Consider the following 23,727-nt stretch of genomic DNA (forward strand, 5'->3'; position numbering starts at 1 on the left):
GGAAGTGCCTGAGCTGGCTACTGTAGTCAAGCTGGGCAAGTCAAGAGTGAATTGTTGTAGCCCATGTGGCCTGCCCTATATTACAGGTTAGTAAAGTGATATTAAAGCTAGTCAAAAATGTACTTTATTTTCAGTGGGGCAAAAATAGAATTTTTTTTCCATAAAATGTTTTGTCAAAAAAAGATTTATATGCAAAAATGATGACCAGCTCTGAATAATAAATAAACCCTGAACTTGTATGCCATGTGCTCTCAGTCTGCCTCTTACTCGCATGGCTAGAAATGTTCGAATTCATGGTGGAGAAAGCATCAAATTGTGTGTACGCTTTGAAGGGAAAGTCAAGAGCAATATCTGCTGGTCCGAGTGCTGAATGGCTTAGGGCTTGTCTTCCCATATAGCAGCGCAGCTTCAGCGCGTTAGCGAAGATGTTACTGTGCCGACAGGAGAGTTTCTTCCATTGGCGTCGTTAATCCAGCTCCCTGAGAGCTATCTACATGAGGTGTGAGGTCAGTATAACTACGTTGCTCCAGGCTGTGCATGTTTCATGCCCTGGAGTGACGTAGTTATGCCAATATAGCTCCGTAGTATAGACCTGGCTTTAGTTTTTACTCACGCAAGCAAATTCCCCTTGACTTCAGCAAGAGTTTACTGGAGTAGTGAGTGAGTAAAACCCGAGGAAGACCCTTTGGATTTTGCCCTAAACAGTACACCTGGAAAAGGTGGAAATTAGTCCCATGAAATGTTGGGGCTTAACAAACAATTTGTTTGCTCAGTGCTGTACGAGACACACAGTGTGTACAGCTCTTGCCCCAAAGAGATTAGAATCTAGCCCAGAAAACAGAGGAGCACTGAGGAGACGAGAGGAATAAATAGCATGGGCTGGGAGTAGATTTGGAATTGCTATTCTTACTGTTCAGTTTTATCATTGTTTGTGGCCCTTCCTGTGGATATCTCAGATGGGGATATTCAGTGCAGAGATGGGGTGGAGGGTGTCATGATGAAACGGGAAAAGAACACTTCATTGATAATGGCTGCCATCTTGTCTGACACACCAGAGATAACATGGAAAAAATCATGAGGACTGGAAGGAGAGAAAGAAATGAATGAGACTGCGTAAATGGCATCATCAGCAAAGCAGAGGTGGATAGGAGTGGGGAATGGATGTAGTAAGAGACAAATGGTTGGTGTCAGCCAGAGTGGAATTTTACAGGGCCTTCAGAAGACAAGGACAAGACACTTAAATTTTGTGCAGCATACAAGTGGTGGGAGCTAGTGAAAGGATTTGCTCAGTTGGGTGACCGTCAATCTGACTGGTAAGGAAGGTCACTTGAGCAGCTGCATTTTGAGTGAGTACTGTGGGCATCCTGGAGGCTAGAGAAAAGGAAGTGCTAGTAATAAAGGTGGGAGATAATCAGGATGAGGACAAGTGTGTCCTATTGGAACAGAAAAGGGATTTAATTCATTTTCCCATGTTTGAGGAAAATTGTTATCAACAATGATTTACAAGTTGTCAATTTTTCCTTTTATTTGACAGATTAAGAGAGTGTTGATTGTAATAGGGATTGGGGAGACAAAGTATGATTTTTTTTCAGTCTTTTTATAGCTAATTCTTGGATACATTATAAACAGAATTCTAGCTAATAAAACTGGCTGCAAGAAGAGACTCTGGGTCAATTGCATTACCAGTTCCAACTTGCTCATCTGTCCATCTGTCAGAGTAAACACCTCGACCTCTGCATTCAGTTCCCTATGGGACCCAATAGGAACTGATTTATGAGGTTTTTTTTTCAAAATTAAATTGAATAAAAGCATATAAAAATGTGGCCTTTCTGGTGTATTCTGGGACATCATCTCCCCAAAATCACTGATGGTAAGGGACAGGGAAAGCAAGGAAAACACATGGCTAATTGCAAAATAATTAGGTAAAGCAAAGATCAGCAAAACTGCATTTGCAAAATAGCATCAACCATGAAATATGACCTCCATTCTAGCAATGTATTTATTTTTTAGTTGGGTGCTTGCTAAGGTTGAAGATTACTAACGCTTTTTCCACCATGAATTTGAGTTAGAGGCAGGCTGAGAGCACCTGGAGTAGAAAACTCAGTGTTTAATTTTAACAGTCTTCTACCTTTTGTTTACCCACAGAACATATTAAACACAGAACCAGAACAAGCTCTGCCTTTGTGCCTCTATCCTGTTCTGAAGGGGAAAAATCAGGGTCTGAGGGGAGTTTAGTCTCTGTGGTCACATTCAGTCCTTGGTCTCTCACCTGAGAGTGCTTTACATGGCTGTGCATCCACTATGAATTGATCAACTAATTTCACATGCTGTAGCCCACTGAAGAGCAATCAATTGGCTCCTAATGAAACCAGCCTGAGCTCTGAGATTTCAGTCTGTAATATAGATGTGAAAGGCTCCATAACCCATTGCTAATTCTCTTGTTATTTCTCCCTGTGGCTGTTTCTGATAAAGAAGTAGCCCTGTTAAAGCTCATTTAAGAAATTACTATTGTTATGTAATATTTATATCATGGGTAGAGCCCAAAGACCCCACTGAGGATCAGGGCCATGCCCGGAAGACCTCACCTTCTAAGGGCCAGTTAGTGACTTGGCCTGCACACCTGTGTAAGGGAGTAAGAACCTACCCCTGACAGCCCTCTGTGAGCTACCTGGACCTTGGGTTTAGTTGTGTAGGAGAGGTAGGTGCACACACAGTATCTCCTTACTGTCCCCCCTCCCAGAGAAGGTGGATGGGGAGGGGCAAAAACTGAGTGGTTCCTTGTTTCCACTCCCCATTCCCATACTACTGACTAGTGCAGGTGAGCTGTGATGGAGGGTGTTGTACTTTGCAGATGCAGGCCAGCAGCAAATTACTTGACCCGGTTTTAACAAGGAGGAAGAAGGGGAGGGATTGTGACTCAGAGGGACGTGTCTGAAGTACGGTGCTTCCTGAGGTGCTGCAGCTTACGCACCATCCTTGGCTTACATTTATGCCTCAAGTCACAATACACTTCTAAGAATATTAGGAGCGGAAATAGCGCCATACTGTGTACCACTCACAGCATTAGTCATCCGGAACATTTTTTATATTCATGATTTCGAAAAAGAAAACCATTGACACAAAAAGGAAACCATCAGTCGTGCTTTGGTGGTAAATTGCTAGAACTACTATGCCATATGTCTCAATTGACTTAATCTCTGCTACTCCTCCACAGTCAAGACGTAATGGTTTTTTCCCCCTCGTGAATCTATTAATATAGTCTATTGTGCATCTTCCAACAGGAAATCCCAATGAACTTCGTTGATCCAAAGGAATATGATATTCCAGGATTAGTGCGGAAGAATCGCTACAAAACAATTCTCCCAAGTAAGTTCCAGACCTATTTTGTCATTCTGCAATTCGATGACGCAGTATTTAGAGAAGTCTCAGTATCCAGTATTTGCTTAGTTTCTTGCTTTTGGTGGAATGAATTTCACAAATCCTCTTCAGGATACTTCGGCTAGGCTAAAGCTAACATTGAGCAAGGGTAATGTTTTCAAGAGCATCCACGTCCCCTTTTCATTAGAGACTAAGGCCTGGGCGGGGGGATCGATCTAAGATACGCAACTTCAGCTACGAGAATAGCTGTAGCTGAAGTCGACGTATCTTAAATCGACTTAGAATCACTTACTTCGCGTCCTCGCAGTGCGGGATCGATGGCCGCCACTCCCCTGTCGACTTCGCTTCCGCCTCTTGCTGTGGTGGAGTTCCGGAGTCGACGGCAGAGCGATCAGGGATCGATCTATCACGTCTACACTAGACGCGATAAATCGATCCCCGATAGATCGATCACTACCTGCCGATCTGGCGGGTAGTGTAGACGTGGCCTTAGGTGCTTAAGTCTTATTGAAAGCCAATGGGATGCAAGCTCCTAAATCACTTTTGAAAATAGGAATTAAGCTCCTAAATTACTTAGGTGCTTTTGAAAATGTTGCCCAAAATCTTGATGCTTTATTCAGGTTTTACTTCATTTCCTCTGGTAAACTCGTGTTTAAGGGCTAAATTCTGACGCCCTTTCTCATGCTGAGCAGTATTTTACTATCCAAGTGCTTCCTTTGAAGCCAGTGGGATTACTTGAGTCATAAGGTGCCATAAGTCATAAGGGCATTGGTCTAGTGCCCTTTAAAGTCAATGACAAGATTCCCACTTAAATCACTGTGTGCTGGATTGGGCCTAATGTGCTTAGCACTTCTCAGGATCAGGCCCCAAGTGAAAAATGAATAAGGGCCTCAGGATTTGGCCCAGTATCTTCAAGAAAATATAATACATCTTTTTTTTTAAATGTAAGGTTTTTTATTACTTATAGCAAAGAATGGAAATTTTGAGAAACATTTTGCTTGGGATTGATTTTACAGCCATTATCGTTTTCCCCTCTGTCACACTTAAAGATAGTTTGGAAAGTGATACAATTATAAGATGTCGTGTCTGAATATTAATGTTTTGACAGATCCTTCTCTTTTCTCTAAGCCATTGTCAGATAGATGCCGCCATCAAGTTCTGTTGCAGCTTTGTTAGGGAAGCCCAAATGGTTCAGAGTGCTAGTTAGGCTCAGATAAATAAGTATCCAGAAATTAGAATCTGATCAACTATGCAAATCACTTTAGTCTGCAAAACTGGAGTGGAAATCTGGCAAGAATAGGCTTTCTCCTGAAACCCCCAACTCTTAAACTTCCAGTCTGAGTCAGAAATCCCATATAGATACCCCTTCTGGGACCAGAAGTGTTAAAAACACTCAGCCAAACATTTCAGAACCTTCGTCCTAAAACATACTAACGGTTGGGTGCTTTATCATTTCTTTCAAACTTTACGTTAGTTTGGACATTACAGCGATGATTTTCAAAAATGACTAGTGAATCTGAGTGCCTCCATTTGGGAACCCAAATTGATATACCTTAAAGGAGCGTGATTTCTAAAGGGGGCTGTCCAGCACTTTTTTGAGGATTGGAGTTCTTTAACGTGTCTCAAGTTAAACACTCAAAAATGGAAGCACACAAAATTGCTAGCCACTTTTGAAAATCTTGTCCTATCACTTTTAATGAGGTTCCAGTTAGCTTTTCCCCTGTGCATTCAGTAAGTGCTTGGTCATTCCTCAGGCTAGTTCTCTTGATGCTAACTTCACCTCAGTCTTACAAAATCTGGTAATGCTCATTTCCTTTGCTGTGAGCCATCTAGATGGGAGGACTGGCTCCCACTCTAGACTGATGATAAATGTTAACAAGGAATTTATCCAGAGGAAATCAGACTTTTCCACTGACTGGAATAAAAATCAAGAATTTCAAAGTTTTGGGGAGTCTTTTTAAGGGGTGAGGGTGTGTTTGATTTTGGAGATGTGTCAAGCTAAGCAGATTAATTTGGCTGTTTCACAAACTGCTAAATTTGCATGTTGACAGAAAATCTGAAACCTTTTCCCTTATGGAAAAGTGCCACAGAATCGAATAGAAAATGATCATTTTTCTATAGTTTTTTGGATTATCTTGTAGAATGTGATATTTTATCCTTGCTATGGAACTCCATAGAGGGTCAAAATCTAAAAAGGAAAGATATTATATATCATTCTCTTTCAGTCTTTTTGGTTCTAAGCAAAATTTCTAGGCAACCATATTTAATTGTATACAGCCACATTGCTTTCACTCCTTATTAAATTTTGTAAGACTTTTCAATAAGTGTTATTGTTAGGGAGGCACTGTGGCCTAGCAATAGAGTACTGCGATGGGCCTCGGGTGAACTGGGTTCTATTCCTGGCTCTGCCACTAGAGCAAGTCGCTTCATCTCTCTGGGCCTCAGTATCTCCATCTGTAAACTGGCATTAATGATACTAACCTACTTTGAGATTTACTGATGAAAATTTGTATCTATGAACTAGGTATTATCATCTGTCACTTTAATTTAAAAAATCTCAGCCTAGGGAGATCCTACTACAAAACCTAGTGTAGGCTCAAAACACTCTTAGAAAAGACTGTAGAAAAATAACTAACATTGTTTTGCTTCTTTGTGCTGTGAGTGTATGACAGTACTTTAAGGGACACTGTCAACTTTGGTGTGGTCTGCGCACTATTTTTATACTGGTATAACTATTTCAGTTATTGGTTGGGGGTTTTTTTTGTTTGTTTTTTTACCAAAATAGTTATACCAGTATAACTCCTCCTGATGTGGATGCAGTTACAATGGTATAAAAATAGTTACGGTGGTATGGCTTATTCCCCAATGAATATGACCTGGTCTACTCTAGGAAATTAAGTCAGTATTACTCTGTCACTGAGGCCTGGTCTACACTACAAGTTTATGTCAGATTTAGCAGCGTTAAATCGAATTAACCCTGCACCTATCCACACAACAAAGCCATTTTTTTCGACATAAAGGGCTCTTAAAACCGATTTCTGTACTCCTCCCCAACGAGGGGATTAGCGCTGAAATCAACATCGCCATTTCGAATTAGTGTGGACGCAATTTGAAGGTATTGGCCTCCGGGAGCTATCCCACAGTGTACCATTGTGACCGCTCTGGATGGCACTCTGAATTCGGATGCATTGGCCAGGTGTACAGGAAAAGCACCGGGAACTTTTGAATCTCATTTCCTGTTTGGCCAGGCGAGCTCATCAGCACAGGTGACCATGCAGAGCTCATCAGAACAGGTGACTATGCAGTCCTAAAATCGAAAAAGAGCTCCAGCATGGACCGAACTGGAGGTACTGGATCTGATCGCTGTATGGGGAAAGGAATCCGTGCTATCAGAGCTACATTCCAAAAGACGAAATGCCAAAACATTTCAAAAAATCTCCAAAGCCGTGAGGGACAGAGGCTACAGCAGGGATGCAACACAGTGCCGCGTGAAACTTAAGGAGCTCAGACGAACATACCAGAAAACCAAAGAATCAAACGGATGCTCCAGGACAGAGCCCCAGACATGCCGCTTCTACGCTGAGCTGCATGCAATTCTAGGGGGGGGCTGCCACCACTACTCCACCCCTGTCCATCTACTCCAATGATGGGGTACTTTCCGCCATGCCTGAAGATTTTGCGGACGGGGAAGAGGAGGAGAAGGAGTATGAGCTTGAGGAGAGCACACATCACACCGTTCTCCCTGACAGCCAGGATCTTTTTATCACCCTGACTGAAATATCCTCCCAACCCAATGAAGCCGGAGAAGGGACCTCTGGTAAGTGTACCTTTTAAAATATAATACATGTTATAAAAGCAAGCGTTTTTTAATGATTAAGTAGCCCTGAGGACTTGAGATGCATTCGTGACCAGTACAGCTACTGGAAAAGTCTGCTAACGTGTCTGGGAATGGAGCAGAAATCCTCCAGGGATATCTCCATGAAGCTCTCCTGGAGGTACTCTAAAAGCCTTTGCAGAAGGTTTCTGGGGACAGCAGCCTTATTCCATCCTCCATGGTAGGACACTTTACCATGCCATGCTAGTAGGAAGTAATCTGGTATCATTGCATGACAAAGCCTGGCAGCATATGGTCCCGGTGTTTGCTGGCATTCAAGCAACATCCGTTCTTTATCTCTCTGTGTTATCCTCAGGAGAGTGATATCGTTCATGGTAACCTGGTTGAAATAGGGGAATTTAATTAAGGGGACATTCAGAGGTGGCCATTCCGACTGGGCTGTTTGCCTGTGGCTGAAAAGCAATCCTCCCCGCAGTTAGCCACACGGTGGGGCGGGGGGGGGGCATTGGCGCTGAACTGTTCGCGTTTGGCTAGCAGGGATCTTCCCTGATACCAGCCATGTGGTGGGGTGAGGGGTAAAGCGATCACCCCAGAGAATTGGATGGGGTGGGGGGTTAGTTTGGTTTCTGCTGCTGCACGTTAACAGGAAAACCGCAGCACTAAACGGCCAACTCAACATGCTTTGCTTGGTATGGGAGCGGAGGGCGCTGCTGTTTTGAAGATTGCAGAAGCCAAAAGACTATGGCTTACCATGGCCGCCTGCAAACCGAATTCTGTTGCCTGGCCTGCGTGTGTGATCTCTAACACCAAAGCCACAGGCACTCAATATAAGATGCAAAATGCGACCTTGTACCAAAATCACATGTGCTATGTAATGTGAATAGTGTTGTTCACCGTGAAAGAGTATAGCCATTGTTCTGTAAAATGTATCTTTTAAAATACTTCACTCCCTTTTTTTCCTCCAGCAGCTGCAAATGTTTCAAGCCTCCCTCCTCCGTCCCAAAGGCCATCTCAGATAAGGCGGCGAAAAAAACGCACGCGCGATGAAATGTTCTCTGAGCTCATGCAGTCGTCCGGCACTGACAGAGCTCAGCAGAATGTGTGGAGGGACACGATAGCAGAGTACAGGAAAATAGCCGATGAACGTGAGGAGAGGTGGCGGCAGGAAGATCAGAGGAGGCATGAGGCAACGCTGGGGCTACTGCGGGATCAAACAGACATGCTCCGGCGTCTGGTGGAGTTTCATGAACAGCAGCAGGATCACAGACTGCCCCTGTTTAACCGCCCTCCCTCCTCCCCAAGTTCCATAGCCTCCTCACCCAGACGCCCAAGAACGGGGGAAGGGGAAGGCTCTGGGCACCCAACCACTCCACCCCAGTGGACAGCCCAAGCAACAGAAGGCTGTCATTCAGCAAGTTTTAAAGTGGCCTTTTCCTTCCCTCCCACCCTCCTCCCACACCCCATCTGAGCTACCTTGTGAGTTATCTCCCTATTTTTATAATCAATTAATAAAAAATACATGTTTTTTAAATGATAGTGACTTTATTTCCTTTGCAAGCAAGCTGTGATCGAAGGGTGGAGGGCGGCTGGCTTACAGGGAATTTAGAGTCAACCAAGGGGGCGGGTTTTCATCAAGGAGAAACAAACAGAAGTGTCACACAGTACCCTGGCCAGTCATGAAACTGGTTTTCAAAGCTTCTCTGAAGCGCAGCGCTTCCTGCTGTGCTTTTCTAACCGCCCTAGTGTCTGGCTGCACATATTCAGCAGACAGGCAATTTGCCTCAACCTCCCACCCCGCCAAAAACATCTCCCCCTTACTCTCACAGAGATTGTGGAGCACACAGCAAGCAGCAATAGCAGTGGGAGTATTGGTTTCACTGAGGTCTGAGCAAGTCAGTAAACTGCGCCAGTGACCCTTTAAACGTCCAAATGCACACTCTACCACCATGCTGCACTTGCTCAGCCTATAGTTGAACAGCTCCTTGCTACTGTCCAGGGTGCCTGTGTATGGCTTCTTGAGCCAGGGCATTAAGGGGTAGGCTGGGTCCCCAAGGATAACTATAGGCATTTCAACATCCCCAACAGTTACTTTCTGGTCTGGGAAGTAAATCCCTTCCTGCAGCCATTTAAACAGACCAGAGTTCCTGAAGACGCGAGCGTCATGAACCTTTCCCGGCCATCCCACGTTGATGTTGGTGAAACATCCCTTGTGATCCACCAGTACTTGCAGCACCATTGAAAAGTACCCCTTGCAGTTTATGTACTGGCTGCCCTGGTGGTCTGGTCCCAAGATAGGGATACGTGTTCCATCTATCACCCCACCACAGTTGAGGAATCCCATTGCAGCAAAGCCATCTAGTACGACCTGCACGTTTCCCAGACTCACTACTTTTGATAGCAGCAGCTCAATGATTGCGTTGGCTACTTGCATCACAGCAACCCCCACAGTAGATTTGCCCACTCCGAATTGATTCCTGACTGACCAGTAGCTGTCTGGCGTTGCAAGCTTCCACAGGACTATTGCCACTCGCTTGTGAACTGTGAGGGCTGCTCTCATCTTGGTATTCTTGCGCTTCAGGGCAGAGGAAAGCAAGTCACAAAGTTCCATCAAAGTGCCCCTATGCATGCGAAAGTTTCGAAGCCACTGGGAATCATCCCAAACCTGCAACACTGTGCAGTCCCACGAGTCTGTGCTTGTTTCGCGGGCCCAGAATCGGTGTTCCACGGTATGAGCCTGGCCCAGTAACACCATGATCTCCAAATTGCTGGGGACCGCGGTTTTAGAGAAATCTGTGTTAATGTCCTCATCACCGCGCTGCCATCACCTCCTCGCCTGGTTTTTCAGATGCTGGTTCTGCATAAACTGCACGATAATGCACGAGGTGTTTACAATTGTCATAACTGCTGTGGTGAGCTGAACGGGCTCCATGCTTGCGGTGCTATGGTGTCTGCTCAGGCAATCCAGGGAAAAGGGCGCGAAATGATTGTCTGCTGTTGCTTTCACGGAGGGAGGGTTGACTGACGACATTTACCCATAACCACCCATGACAAATTTTTGGCCCCATCAGGCATTGGGAGCTCAGCCCAGAATTCCAATGGGCAGCGGGGACTGCGGGAACTGTGGACTAGCTACCCACAGTGCACCGCTCGGAATGTCGATGCTTGCCACGATACTGTGGATGCACTCCACCAAATTAATGTGCTTAGTGTAGAAGCACGCACTTAACTTTATACAATCTGTTCCCAAAAACCGACTTCTGTAAAATCGGAGTACTTTCGTAGTGTAGACATGGCCTGAGGGATGTGAAAAATCCAGTTAAACTGACTTAACTCCTGGGATGGTGAGCATTACGTTTATGAGAGAATTCTTCTGTCGATCTCTTGGGGAGATGGATTACCCATGGAGTGGATTACAGGAGGGGTTCTCCTGAAGTGCTACAGAAGCACCCCTGAAGAGGTGCTGCTGTAGTGGTTTATGTGTAGACAGGCCCTAAGATATACCAATATAACTGCATCCACTCTAGCACGGGTTGTATAGCTTTAACTATACCAACATAGTGAAAATGGTGCAATTATTCTGTGTAGATAAGGCCTTAATTTAAGGCCAAAAAATAAGGTTAGGGATAGAGTTTATAAAACCAAATAGGGCAAATCTTGAGGTCCTAACACAGTTTTTACTCAGTCCTTACTTAGGCAGAAAGCCTCACTGAAGTCATTACTTGTTAACACTATTTGCTAAATAATACTTTAATGCACATAAAAATGAAATTAATGCAAAAGCAAATTACAGTAATGTAGTGAGCTTGCATACGTTACATGAAATTTATCTCAAAGCTTAGACATAGATGACATAGTCAAATGCCAAGAATCATTCAAATGCTATTGCAGTTATAAATGATGAACTACCCCTCTACTTAGAGCAGTAATATTAATTTAGTAAGATATTTAATTTTGTTGCATGCAAATATCTGTTGATAGTTGCACACTGAAGGTAAATGCAGTGATATATACACACATTTCAATCAGAGACTCCCCAGTGCCCCCTTTAGAGCATCGCAGGTATCTGTTGTGGCGACTAATGAATATGCCTGAGTAATTAGCTGTATTACTAATGGTTAGAAAACGATCTTAAAAATCTTTTACTCCTCTTGACAGATAACTATTAACTCTCTCTTTGCACACTGTAGATCCTCACAGCAGAGTGTGCCTTACCTCAACTGATCAGGATGATCCTCTTAGCTCATATATCAATGCTAACTACATCCGGGTAAGAGCTCAGCAGTCCAATGTACCTGCATAGACTGTTTGCAACTGATCATTTAAGAATAATCGCCATGTCCATTGGCTTCTAAAGACCATCTTGTTTTTTGGTTTCTTTTTCTGTCTTGTTTTTCTATTATTGGAAGCAGAACCTCAGAGCGCAACTGTAAAGGTTCTGGTCCAATAAAAACAAGATATTTGCATTTTTTGACATGAAGTTCCCTGCCTCACTGGCCTGATGCAAGCAAAACTCCCAGCAAAGTCAATGGGAATTATGCTTGCAGGATTTGACCTGGAGTTAACACCAGGCTGTTGTAGCATGAATCAATCCCATTGCCGTAGTATTGCCTGCTGCTTGTGTAACCTGAAGTTGTACCTTCTACCTTGCCTGTGTGTGTGTGTGTACGCGCGGGAGGAAGAGTGCGCGTGAGCACAATACCTCTTGGATTGATAACTGTTGACCTGATACTGCAGACTTTACTCAGGCAATAATCCCATTGTAGACAATGAGAGCTTTCCCTGGGTAAAGATTGACGTGTCCAGGCATGTGCGTGTGTGCGCACACTGTGTGATAGTGATTTATTGTTGCTTTGTTGGCAGGGCTATGGAGAAGAGGAAAAGGTATATATTGCTACTCAGGGACCCATAGTTAATACTGTCAGTGATTTCTGGAGAATGGTGTGGCAGGAGCGTTCTCCCATCATTGTCATGATTACCAATATAGAAGAGATGAATGAGGTAATGATATTACATATGAGCTATGTCTCAATCCTCTCTTGTAGCAGGTATTTCACAGGACAGGTGCCAGACCCATGGAAATAAATGAGTTGGTTCAGTGACCAAAGTTTATCGTGCTTTGCAGTTACCTTTTTTGAAGTCATCGCTGAAGGTTTCAAAAGCAACACCCCCACCAAGTTCAAGACCTATTAATTTTTGTATATGAATACCTATAAACAATAGAGTAATAGAGACTGAACCTCTTTATCCTGTATTTATTTTGGCTTATCTTCTGCATCCTTTTTCCATTAAGCTGTCCTTGCTTCATTAAACATACTATGTCTTGTTATAATGTTAGTTATGTTGAGAAGCAGTTAAAGATGATTTGTATGTGGAGGACTGCCCCGGTTGTTTATCATTTTGGGGAAATGCTGTTAAAATATTGCAACCATTAAGATGTTCCAAACTTTTTTGAATCATCCCCTGCTATAATTGGTATTTATGAGAGTTAACGTCTGTGGTTATAGAATGTATTTCTACCAATCCATCCCATACAATTCTGTCTGCAAAGTTCCAGACTTCCAGAGTTTGCATCACCACTGTTTTGGGATCCTGTGGCCAGTATCATAACATTATTCCACAGGATCCCAAAACAGTGGTGATGCAAACTCTGGAAGCACGGGACTTTGCAACACCAACGGAGAAACTGTGAGGCCAGAAATAAGAGTGGGGTAAAATTTTCAAAGTGCCCAAATGATTTAGGAGCTAATTTTCTAAAGTGTTGCAAGGCCTACGTGATTTAGACAGCTAAGTCCCATTTTCAAAAGTGATTTAAGCACTTTGGACCATTGGTCTTGTTGAAAGTCACACTTGAATGAGACTTAGGCTCCAAAGTCAGTTAGGTATTGCAACACTGAGCAGAGCAATGTCTACATACCTTTAAAAATCTGGGTCTGAAGAGCCTAGCTCCCATGGACTTTCAATGAGACTTAGGGCCAGATTCTCAAAGGTATTTAAGCACCTGAAGATGCAGAAAGGTGCCTAGTGGGAGTACCTGTGTGCCTAACTCCCATTGAAATCAATTACCTTTAAAAATCTGGCCCTAAATTCCTAGGTCACTTTAGAAAATGGGACTTAGACTTCAAGATCACTTAGGCCCTTTTGAAAATTTTACGACCATACACTTGAGAAGGAAGAAGAGACCAAGAAGCGATCATGTCCTTCATTGTCTTCTCTGCTCTGAAGCTTTCCCACTGTTGTTTTTACATCTGGGTTGTACCACTAGAATGCAAAATAATCTTTAGCGTCAGTGTTTCCTGTTATTCAACACCGACAGACAATCCCACCTGTCATGTCAGCCTCAGGAAACACTGCACGGCCATGCTACCGACACAGTAGTGACGCTGGCTGCAGCATATATCTAACATAGAGAGATACTGAGTCTTTCCTGATACCTGTGGTATCAAAAATTAAATGGTTCTGTGGGATTCAGACATAAATATAGGGTAAGCTCTTCCATGCCAATGTCTTCTATATTCCCTTTTTTTCTAATACATATTAATATATAAATATCAGGTCTCCACAGTGCGTAGATTCAGAACTAAAACCTTTGTTCTGCTATGATGCTAGTAAGGAAGTCTTTGTGCTTCTGCTATACACAGTGGCTTTGCTAACGTGAGGATGAACAGCTCAGTATCCCAGCCCTCTGTCACATCTAATCCAAACTGACAGACAGCCCACAGAAATGTGTGGGCGATCCTACTCCACTCATTTCAGCAACATAACGTCTGTGCTATTGATAGCTGCTGGCGCATTTGACGCTTTTTACCATGGATTCTGCAATTTAGGAGGAGGGGGAAAATTCAGTCTGCGTTCACAGTGACATAATGGGCCACGTTTGTTTCTAGTGTGAAGTGGCACGGCTCCATTAATGGAGCAGCAGCCGTTTACACCATAAGAGAATTTGGCCCAGCAACTTTTCAAGACACTTTTTAGTTCTTGGCCCTTCCCTTCCAGCAGATTTTTTTTTAACTTGCTCACAAAGTTTAAGGTTAAGGGCCAGATTGTGCTGGATTTTGCAGAAGGGAGGGCTTGCAAGTATTCTCTCTCCCTTCACTTATGTGGGTGCGCAAAGACCTCCCACAATAGCAGCCCCTGTACTCTGGGGAGCATGCGGGCTGCTTGCTCTCTGCTTCATCCCTGGGGAGCCATTTGTTCAGAATTGACCCCCCTCCACATTGGTCCCTGGAATAGGCTTACAAGGGGAGCAATCTCTGCTGATGTGAAGAGGGCCTACTCCGTGTGCACGGAGCAGCCCCAGGAGAAATTGTATCGGTGAGAGACAATCTTTCCCAGTACTTTCCCTGGGAAGTTTTGCTCTCCATTACCTCTCAGGCAACACTGTGGCACAAATGCCATAATATATCCTTAAATGTGGACTATAGCTTCAGTTATTCAGACTGTTTGAGTTACACTGAATGAGCCCATAGATTTGGCCAAAGTGATTTAGCAAAACTAAAATCTGTATTCTGACACTTTCTTCCTTTTTGTTCCTTTGCTTTGATGTAGGATCTTTTCCCATTTTATAGTGGGGTTTTGAACACACTCTATATTCCAAAATCATTTCCAGTCATGTCCTTTTGTAGGGAAAAGAAATGCAGCTTATAATTTCAAATTCAGAGAGCAATGGCTCTTTATTAGAGACAGAAAAGGTGTACTGTACATTTCCATATCCGTTTGTGCACAGCACAGAAATATTAATGATCAAAGAGCAGATTATTTATGAATATCAGTCATTATATAATAAAAATGAATAGAATAGAATATTAATAAACCCTGCTACATTTCTTTCGGGCTTCCCAAATGAAATTTTAAAACGTGCATATACATCACATGGTGCACACTCACAAATCAAGTTTTATGCACGTGAGTGAGGTAGATAATTGCACATTGGATTTTAACCAGGTGACTGCAAAGAAGACTACCTGAAACTTTGGCCCCTATATTTAAAATAAAAAGTTGAGTTGCATCCTGTTATAGAAACATTCTGCGTCCTGATCCATCTAAACATGCACTTGGCACAGTTTCTGCATAGTGAAGGGAACCACCGTTGGTGTCTCCTTAAATATATTTTATGTTGCATGCAGAAATGTACAGAGTACTGGCCAGAGGAACAGGTCACCTATGAAGGAATAGAAATCACAGTTGACCAGGTCATACAAGCAGATGATTACCGATTAAGACTCATCACCCTGAAGGTAAGATCGCTCAGATGTATTTACAATAGCGTAGAAATTCAAAGCCTTAAACAGGACTGTTCATGGAGAACTGAGTACAAATCGTATCCACTGTGCACTACTGTGCATATATCCCTTGTCGCTACTGCATTTGTGATGCCCCTGATCAGATCCCAAAAATGTAAACAATCCAATAATAAAAGCAGTCGGAGAGGGATAGCTCAGTGGTTTGAGCATTGGCCTACTAAACCCAGGGTTGAGAGTTCAGTCCTTGAGGGGGCCATTTAGGGATCTGGGGCAAAAATTGGGGTTTGGTCCTGCTTTGAGCAGGGGGTTGGACTAGATGACCTCCTGAGGTCCCTTCCAACCCTATGATTCTATGATCTATGTAGACAGTGAATGCATACAGTCTAAAGACTTTCAGACCACTTGTAACAGGAATGTGTTCATTCACTGGAAGAGACCGGTGAGTAATTCTGTGCAAGTGTCTTCTGCGCTGACATGCTAGTTTGGGGATAGTGTCTTACCTAACTTTGAACTGGCCTTTATAAGTCATACTAAAGACATTGGCTTTAGGTTAACATCATGAACTTAGTGATGATGTTGTATGGAGTACAAAGAATTTTATGCAATATGGGTCAGTTCCTCAGCTGCTGTAAATTGGCTTCGCTCAATTGGCTTCCCTGGAGCTATACTGATATATGCTAGCGTAGGATTTGGCCTTATGTGAGGTTTTACATTTTCAAGGTTGTGTAGAGATCTCTGGAAGCTGTTAATCTTGGAAAAGCTTAAACTGTGCTTCTAGTCTTCACATTAACATTATTAAACTTCTTGTATACTATTGTGTTTGTCAAATTGTTGGGTGCAAAATGTTATATAGAAAGCTAAGATGACTTTTGTGCCACTGAGAATATGCAGTAGAGCTGGGAAGGGAACTCAGGAATCTCAGTCTAATGTCCTGTCCCTCCTAGACCATCTGTTCTACTCCTTTGGCCTCTGTGTTGTCTCCTCCCCGTTTCCCTCAGTAATGTGTCCACCGATCTATTTAGCAGTTGCTGGTGGTACAGTAATTCCACCACTGCTCAATGCGGCTAACCCTTTTTTGATCTGTATCATCCTTATTATTCTGTTAAGCAGTTAGGTGAACTAGCACTGAAACTGCTTAAAGGAAATATGCTACAGTAAACAGAATAAAACTGCTGGTAGCTTGTTGAGCACTTTTCCACCACTACATCCCCAGAGTTAACTTTTCTAATTACGGTATCCTTTCTGTTAACTGTTTGAAATAAAACACTTAGATTTCCAAACGAATAACAGCCATGCCACCATGTGAATACTGAATTCCAGCACATAATTATTTTGTTAAATACTCTATTGCTACCTGATCCAGGATATCACCATCCTATTTTACAACTCACTAGGTTCCATGGTCTCAAGGCATATACTTAAATAGGAAAAGTCTCTTCGTATAATCTTCACACGTCTTTTCATGTATCAGATCCAGCCCTGAACTCAGTATAGCAAAGCAGAATTGCTTCCCAAACTGCGAACAAGCCTCCTTTCACACAAACAGCTTTGAGTCTCACCAGCCATGTGCTAATATGCAGGGAGCTGGCTTATGAAACCCTGTGTCTGGATCAAGAGCATGGAGAGTCTGTCAATCATGCATTTGGCGCAGAGGATGAGTTGAAGATCACACTCTGAGACAAGTGAGAAGGGGAAGGAAAGATTACTTCCAAGCATGTGCAGACTTGCATAATCCTTAAATACAACCATGTCTCAGACAGTGTGACACAACAGAAAGAATAAAGTTGAGCCAAAGTCCATTTGAGTCCCCTTGTCTCACAGACAAGGCTTTTGTTAATTTCACTCAGCTACTGCAGCTATCTCAGTGAAATTGACAATCCCGGTCAGGGTGCAATGTCCACAAGGTTATTCAAGAATTGTGGTTAAATGCAGCAGTTTAATACTAGCGATCAGGGCTGATCAAAATTTTCCCGTCAGAACTGTTTTTTGACAGAAAATTGAGTTTTCAGCCAAATAAAATTTTTTGCAAGACATGTCTGTCTGTTTTGCATGGAAAAGTTCAACAAAAAAAAACCAAAAGCACAAAAAGTTTTCAGTTAAGAAGCACCAGGCAGACTTCTTGGTGGGCCGGGAGCCCCAGACTTCCAAGGTTCAATGCTCCAGGGCAACCCCGCCAAGCACACTGTATAGGGCCACAGCTCTGGGAAAGCTCCTTCACATGCACTGTTCCTGGGCTGGGGACTCCAGGCTTACCAGGGTCTGCGACTGCAGGGCAGCTCTGCCATGCTAGGGATATCAGGGTTTCCAGACTCCCTGCCGTGGAGCAGAGAGCTTGAAAGTCCTGGGAATCCTGGCTCTAGCCGGGGCTTGGCTCCTGGGTCTGCACAAGGGAGCAAAGAAGCCCCGAGAATCCTGGCAGTGAATTCTTATGGGAATTTCTGCTTTGTGAAAAATTTTAAAAAATGTGGTTTTGTTTGGAAATCCTGATTTCAGCCAACTCTGCTCAGATGTGCATTTAGTGCAGGGGTAAATCTGGCCCCTTTTATGTATATAGTTATGTAGGATTCTACCAGAGAAAAAATAGAATTTTAAAACCAAATTGTGGGTTGGGATCAGAGATGTCTGATAACACCAGCCACCCCAAGGCAGATGAAAAGAGGTGGAGAAAGCAGGCAGCAGATAAAAAAGGAGAGGACTAAAAACGGTTTAAATTTATAATCTATATCCCTTCAGGAAATGAGAATGTTATGCTGACACACATGACACTGAAGCTTTGATTGGCATTGCATGTGTCCAAGCCCATAGTTCCTTTTCCATACAACCTGTTCCTTTCATTCATTTTAATGTCACATCCCCACTTGGTTATTCAACTAAGCAACACTTCAGCTTTCAGCATCAGTGGGACAGTACTAAAAAAACGAAGCTGGTAGGTGAATGGTTCCAAGCTGCCAGAAGAGAAATAAAGGAGCTGTTTAGTGAGATGTCATTGTCTGGGACTGTTCTTTCATCATATAGTGGCAATAATGCCTGTCACTCTGGACCCATACTTACAATAAATGGCATGGTAATGAAAACCATTACCATTAATTGCGTCACATTCTCCAATGCCATGGACATTCTCCCTTAGATAGAGGTAGGATGTTGCAGCATCTAAACTGATTAGAAATTTAATGTGATCCACCAACTGCACTCCAGAGACTGATGCGCATTTCTCAGCAACAAGGTTTGAGGATGGTTTATCATAATTCTTTCAGGACACAGGTCAGGCCTTAGCAGGCTTTGGGAATTCAGAAACAAATAAAGCAAAAGGGAGAAAGAAGCCTTTTTCGTTTTAAAAGGAACCTAACAAGGGTCTAGCCACTGACTGATTATCCCAGCTTTAGCAGTAACATGATTCTGGGCTTTGAACCACCAATTAAACCTTGTTTCTTCCCAACCTAACCCCACGCCTCCTGAATCTCAATGAAGCATAGATAAAAGAGTATTTTCTTTTCAGTAGGAATGGATGTATACAGTGTCACTGAATTCAGGGTTCTCTGATTGGAAAGTTTAAAATTGGGAACAATGTAAAGAAAACTAAATGCATCTTGAACTAGTGATTATTTTTTTCCCATCCCCTAGAAGAGTAACTTCACATAAGTATTCTTGTTTCTTTTCTTCTGGCATTTGTGTTTTGGAACCACTGTTTTTCATAATATTTGGAATCTGTTTTCAAAATGTAGTTATAAAACTAGTGCTCTTAACTGCCATGGCTTGGCTCTCAAGGAGCCTAGGGTGCAATTTTAAAAATGCCAAATGACTTAGGCTCGTACATCTCATTTTCAAAAGTGACTCTGGGCCCAGATCCTCAAAGGTGTTTAGGCAATTAACTCCCATTGTTTTCAGTGGAAGGTAGGAGCCTGAATACCTTTGAGGATCTGGACTTAAAGTGCCCAAATCCCACTGAAAGTCAGTGAGACTTAGGCCTAGATTTTAAAGGTATTCAGGTGTTTCTCTGCTCAGCTTTGCAAATCCTAACTGCCTTGAGAGCCTGTCTCATTTTCAAAAGTGACTTAAGAGTTTCAAGTCCCTGTAGTGAGGAGGCATGGCCTCCCTCAGAGAGTGACAGGGAGGGACCACGACACGCCCTCTGGTGGGCAGAACCAGGGGAGCCACTTCTGCCCCGCCATAAACGGAAGGGCGGAACAGGAAGCAGAAGTTGAGCTGGAGCTGTCACGGGAGACAGATGCATCCCGCCTGCTGCTGGAGCCTGCAGAGGAGCTGCGGGGGTTGCCTCCTGAGGACTGGCCAGAGCTCCCAGGGTTGCTGGCCGACTGAGGCACCGAGGAGCTGCTGGGGCTACCGGCTGAGGACTGGCCGGATCTCTCCCGGCCGCCAGCCGACCGAGATGCCAAGGAGCTGCTGGGGGCTGGGCCTGCTGCCTGAAGACTGGCCAGAGTTCTCCAAGATGACAGATGACCCCCACAGTACAGAGGTACCAAATTCCAGGGATGTAGGAAGTAGCCCAAAGGAACAAGATGACTGGTTGAGTGTTGGCTGGATACAAGGTCAGCATGTTGCTGGTGGATCCCAGCTGACCCAGTGGCGGACTACTCTGCCACTGTTAAGGCCTTGGGTTGGGATGTGAGGGAATTGGGTGGGTCCACATCCCCCTACCACCCTACCTTTGGGGTGGCAGCACCCCCACCTTTGGCCAGGAGGCCTGTGGTACCCTACTGTTCAGTCCTGCTGGAGCCCCTAGACTCTGCTGGTGCTCACCCCTGCCGGAGCCTCTAGACTTCGTTGGTACTCGACTTTATCTGGGGCTCACATACTGCTTAACCACTCTGCCCTGATTGCAGGTCAGAGCCTACTAACTATTTGCAGCCCTGCCCTGGCTGACGACAAACTGCCATCCTTCTCAGACAGACGGAGCACTGGGTGCAGCTAATTCCTCCCTTTTGAGCTCACCTTTACAGGTACATGGCAGCGAGGAGGCATGGCCTCCCTCATAGTGTGACAGGGAGGGATGGTCATGCAGCCTGCAGTCCCATTGACTTTCAGTGAGACTAAGTTTCCTTAGTGTATACATCACTTTTGAAAATAAGACTAAATTAATTAGGCATTGCAATGCTGAGCAGAGCAACACTTTTTAAAAATCTGGGCCTTAGGCATTTTTGAAAATGTTACTCCTAGTTCTTAGTCTGAAACCAAAATTGCTCTCCACTGCTTCCTTAAAACTCAGTCAAGTGTTTAAAGGAAGTCTGTGGAAGCTAAAGGTTACTTTCCTTGGACGCTTTCCTGCCTTTTGAAGAGAATTATTCAGCCAAATGCTGGCTGCTCCAGACAGTCTCTGCAAGGCTAAGCCCAAGACTTTGAGGCTCGCTAGCTCCATTTAGCACCTCTGAAACTTAGGCCTAAGGTGGGTTGTGTTGATGCCCAAAAACTTGAGGCCATAACTAAAGGCACAAATCTCGCTTTCCTCAATGTCTCTGAATGTCTTGCTGTGTGTGTGTATATTATTATTTATATAAAATATACAACAGAAAGGGTAATCGATCAATTTATCTGAGAGTCTATCAAATACTTCATTAAACCAATTGTGTTATAAACCACTGTAGCCTTCCTGAATGAATCTGTCAGGAGGAGAGTAAGATGGCTGTAGACTGGTATAAAGGAGACATCATTTTGCACACAACTCTTGGCACTAATGTGGAGGAGCTGGGACGGAAAACTCTGAAAAAGGACATGAGAGTTTAGCAGGGTTTTTAGTGAATTTTTTTTAGCAGTTTGCTCAAGTGCAGTAGTGAGCCTTGAAATCAGAATTTCTGCGTTTTGTGGCTTTGTGTGTGGGTGCTCGTTTTCCTTTCGCACTGGTTTACTTTTGCTGTTCTCACAGGGTGTGGCTACACTGCATTTTGAAACTCACAGCAGCAAGGATCTATAGACTTGGGCTTGCGCTGTGGCACTAAAAATAGCAGTGTAGACATTGTGGCTCAGGCTATGAAGCCCCACCATCCTCCCTGGACTTCAGAGCCTGAGCCTGAACATCCACACAACTGTTTTTAGCCCTGTAGCACGAGCCCCGTGAGCCCAAGTCTGTCGACACAAGCTTGGAGACTCGCTGGTGGCATAGACATGCCCAAAGAAACAGATTGTCATAGTTTATCAGTTTTGATGAAGAATCTTTGAAAATATTTGCAGTAGTGTACTAATTTTCTGTATAATTGGGTCACAGAAAGGTGGTGAAGTAAGAAACCTGCGACATTACTGGTATACATCCTGGCCAGACCAAAAGACACCAGATCAAGCACCAGCCCTCTTGCAACTGGTGCGGGATGTGGAAGAGGCCATGCAATGTGCAGAAGAAAAGAATGCCCCAGTCATTGTCCATTGCAGGTAAGTTAATGCTGTATTATGTCTCCATGGAGCTCTGTGACATAGAGTGTCTTAAAGACCTAGCAGAGAAAAGAAAAACTTCATGCAATTGCAAGGAAACAGGATGAGCATCTCCTTAAACGTTTATTTATAATCTGTAAAAAGAAAAACTGCTTTATCACAGGGAAATTCAGTCTGGGAGACATATGCTGGAGGTCTCATGCAGCCACTAGTAAAATATCCTTGGAGTTTCTAAAAATTATAATTATAATTTTATGACACAAAAAGTATTGCAACTGACTTAGGGCAATTCTATATTAGATCTCATGCTGATGCATAAAGAGGAATTGATCACTGAGCTAACAACTGGTGGTGCCCAGGTACAAGTAATCAGGGAGCTATTACCTCTGTATATAATTAATTGGAAAGTATTCTGAAAAGAGCTACAAGAATGATTCATGATAATCATAATGGTCCTCTTTGGCCTTAATATCTGTGAATCCGTGTATGTCTCACTGAAATCTCATGGTAGCTTTCACAGGCAATACTGACCCCAGTCCACAGCTTCATATTTTGCTTTGCATGCTTGTTTTACTCTCTCGCCTACTGCTTTGTCTTTCCATCTCCAGTAGCATACTGGTGATTTTTGGAAATGCAAGACATTTGGTTCATTTTTCTTACCTAAGTATTAACATAGAGGGTAGTAGGCATCTAGAGAATTTTATATGACAGCTGGTGACTAGAGCAGTGTCTGATTTTTTCAGATGCCCTTTTGGAAAAAATATATGCTGTGAATGTAGTAAACTGTATGTATTCAAGATTAGGAAGTGTACCAAACCTTAGCCTATGCCCTAAAATGTGCTGAATCCCACAATTCCCATTGGCTTCAGTGGAAGGTGCAGGTATTCAGCAGCGCTCAGGATTTGATCTTCTAGGAGAGCATAACCACTGCAAAGATGCCGATACTGTCAGCCCTCTTAAATACAAAGTAGTAAACCTTTTAAAAAATCAAACATGAGCCTAATCCTGAAAGTATTCTTAATAACAAGTACATGTTAAAGGTAGGTTGTCATTCCTAACATAGACCTGTGGGTAAGGCACTGGACTCAGAAGACTTGGTTTCTATTCCTGCCTCTGCCACTAACCTGCTATGTGACTTGAGCAAGTATCTTTACCTCTCTTTGCTCAGTTTTCCAATCTGTAAAATGGGGGTGCTACTTACCTTCTTTTGTAAAATGCTTTGACATTTATGGATGAAAAGCATTGTAGAAGATCTGTATATTATTTGTTATTTGTATCAGCGTAGCACCTAGAGAGCCAACCAACCTCCAGGCCTCAGTGAAATAGGTGCTATACATACACATAGTAAGAGACAGTCCCTGCCCTGAAGAGTTTCCCCTCTAAATAGACAAGACAGACAAAGGATGGGAAATGGGATGCAACATGGAAGTAGAAGGCTGGAAATTGAGGTATAGAAACAATGACTTATCGAAGGTCAGACAGGAAGTTTATGGCAGCACCAGAAATTAAACCTAGATTGCCTTAGTCTTGGTCTATGCCTGAAAAGTAAGATCGTCCTTCTTCCTTTGTAGTGCCTGCATTTTGTCATTTTAACCATGTTCCTGCTACAGCTTAACACCATTTAAGCACAGTTATTGCTAGCCCCATTTTCCTAACCAGCTTGGTCAGGAATTTCTCCCTGAAAATTTAAATAACGTGGTCAAAATCCTGTCTTTAGTGGTCAGGGAAACCATGCTGGAACTTTGCTAGCCACAGCCATATATAAGTCCAGTTGTTGCCTGAACACTTGTTGCCAGTGTCTTTGCACTATGATTTTAACACTGTTTAAATGGATGTAGGTTCTCTGGAGATTGTGAAGGGTAATTATTCCTGAGACTGCTCACTTAATTAGTTAAC

The 23,727-nt window shown here is 43.4% G+C and overlaps 1 protein-coding gene across 8 annotated transcripts in view; it reads left to right on the forward strand.

The window, feature by feature from the left end:
- PTPN5 (protein tyrosine phosphatase non-receptor type 5) overlaps positions 1-23,727 on the forward strand; it is a 140,594-nt gene that overhangs the window by 110,499 nt on the left and 6,368 nt on the right. For all 8 annotated transcript variants that reach the window (XM_084632331.1, XM_084632330.1, XM_084632335.1 and 5 more), the window contains 5 exons: positions 3,282-3,366; positions 11,401-11,480; positions 12,074-12,211; positions 15,337-15,447; positions 21,671-21,831. In XM_084632331.1, coding sequence (XP_084488457.1) covers positions 3,282-3,366; positions 11,401-11,480; positions 12,074-12,211; positions 15,337-15,447; positions 21,671-21,831 — 575 coding nt within the window. The remainder of the gene's footprint in view (positions 1-3,281; positions 3,367-11,400; positions 11,481-12,073; positions 12,212-15,336; positions 15,448-21,670; positions 21,832-23,727) is intronic.

Source organism: Lepidochelys olivacea (genome assembly GCF_965140295.1).
Source record: "Lepidochelys olivacea isolate rLepOli2 genome assembly, chromosome: 6".
NCBI classification, from domain to species: domain Eukaryota; kingdom Metazoa; phylum Chordata; order Testudines; family Cheloniidae; genus Lepidochelys; species Lepidochelys olivacea.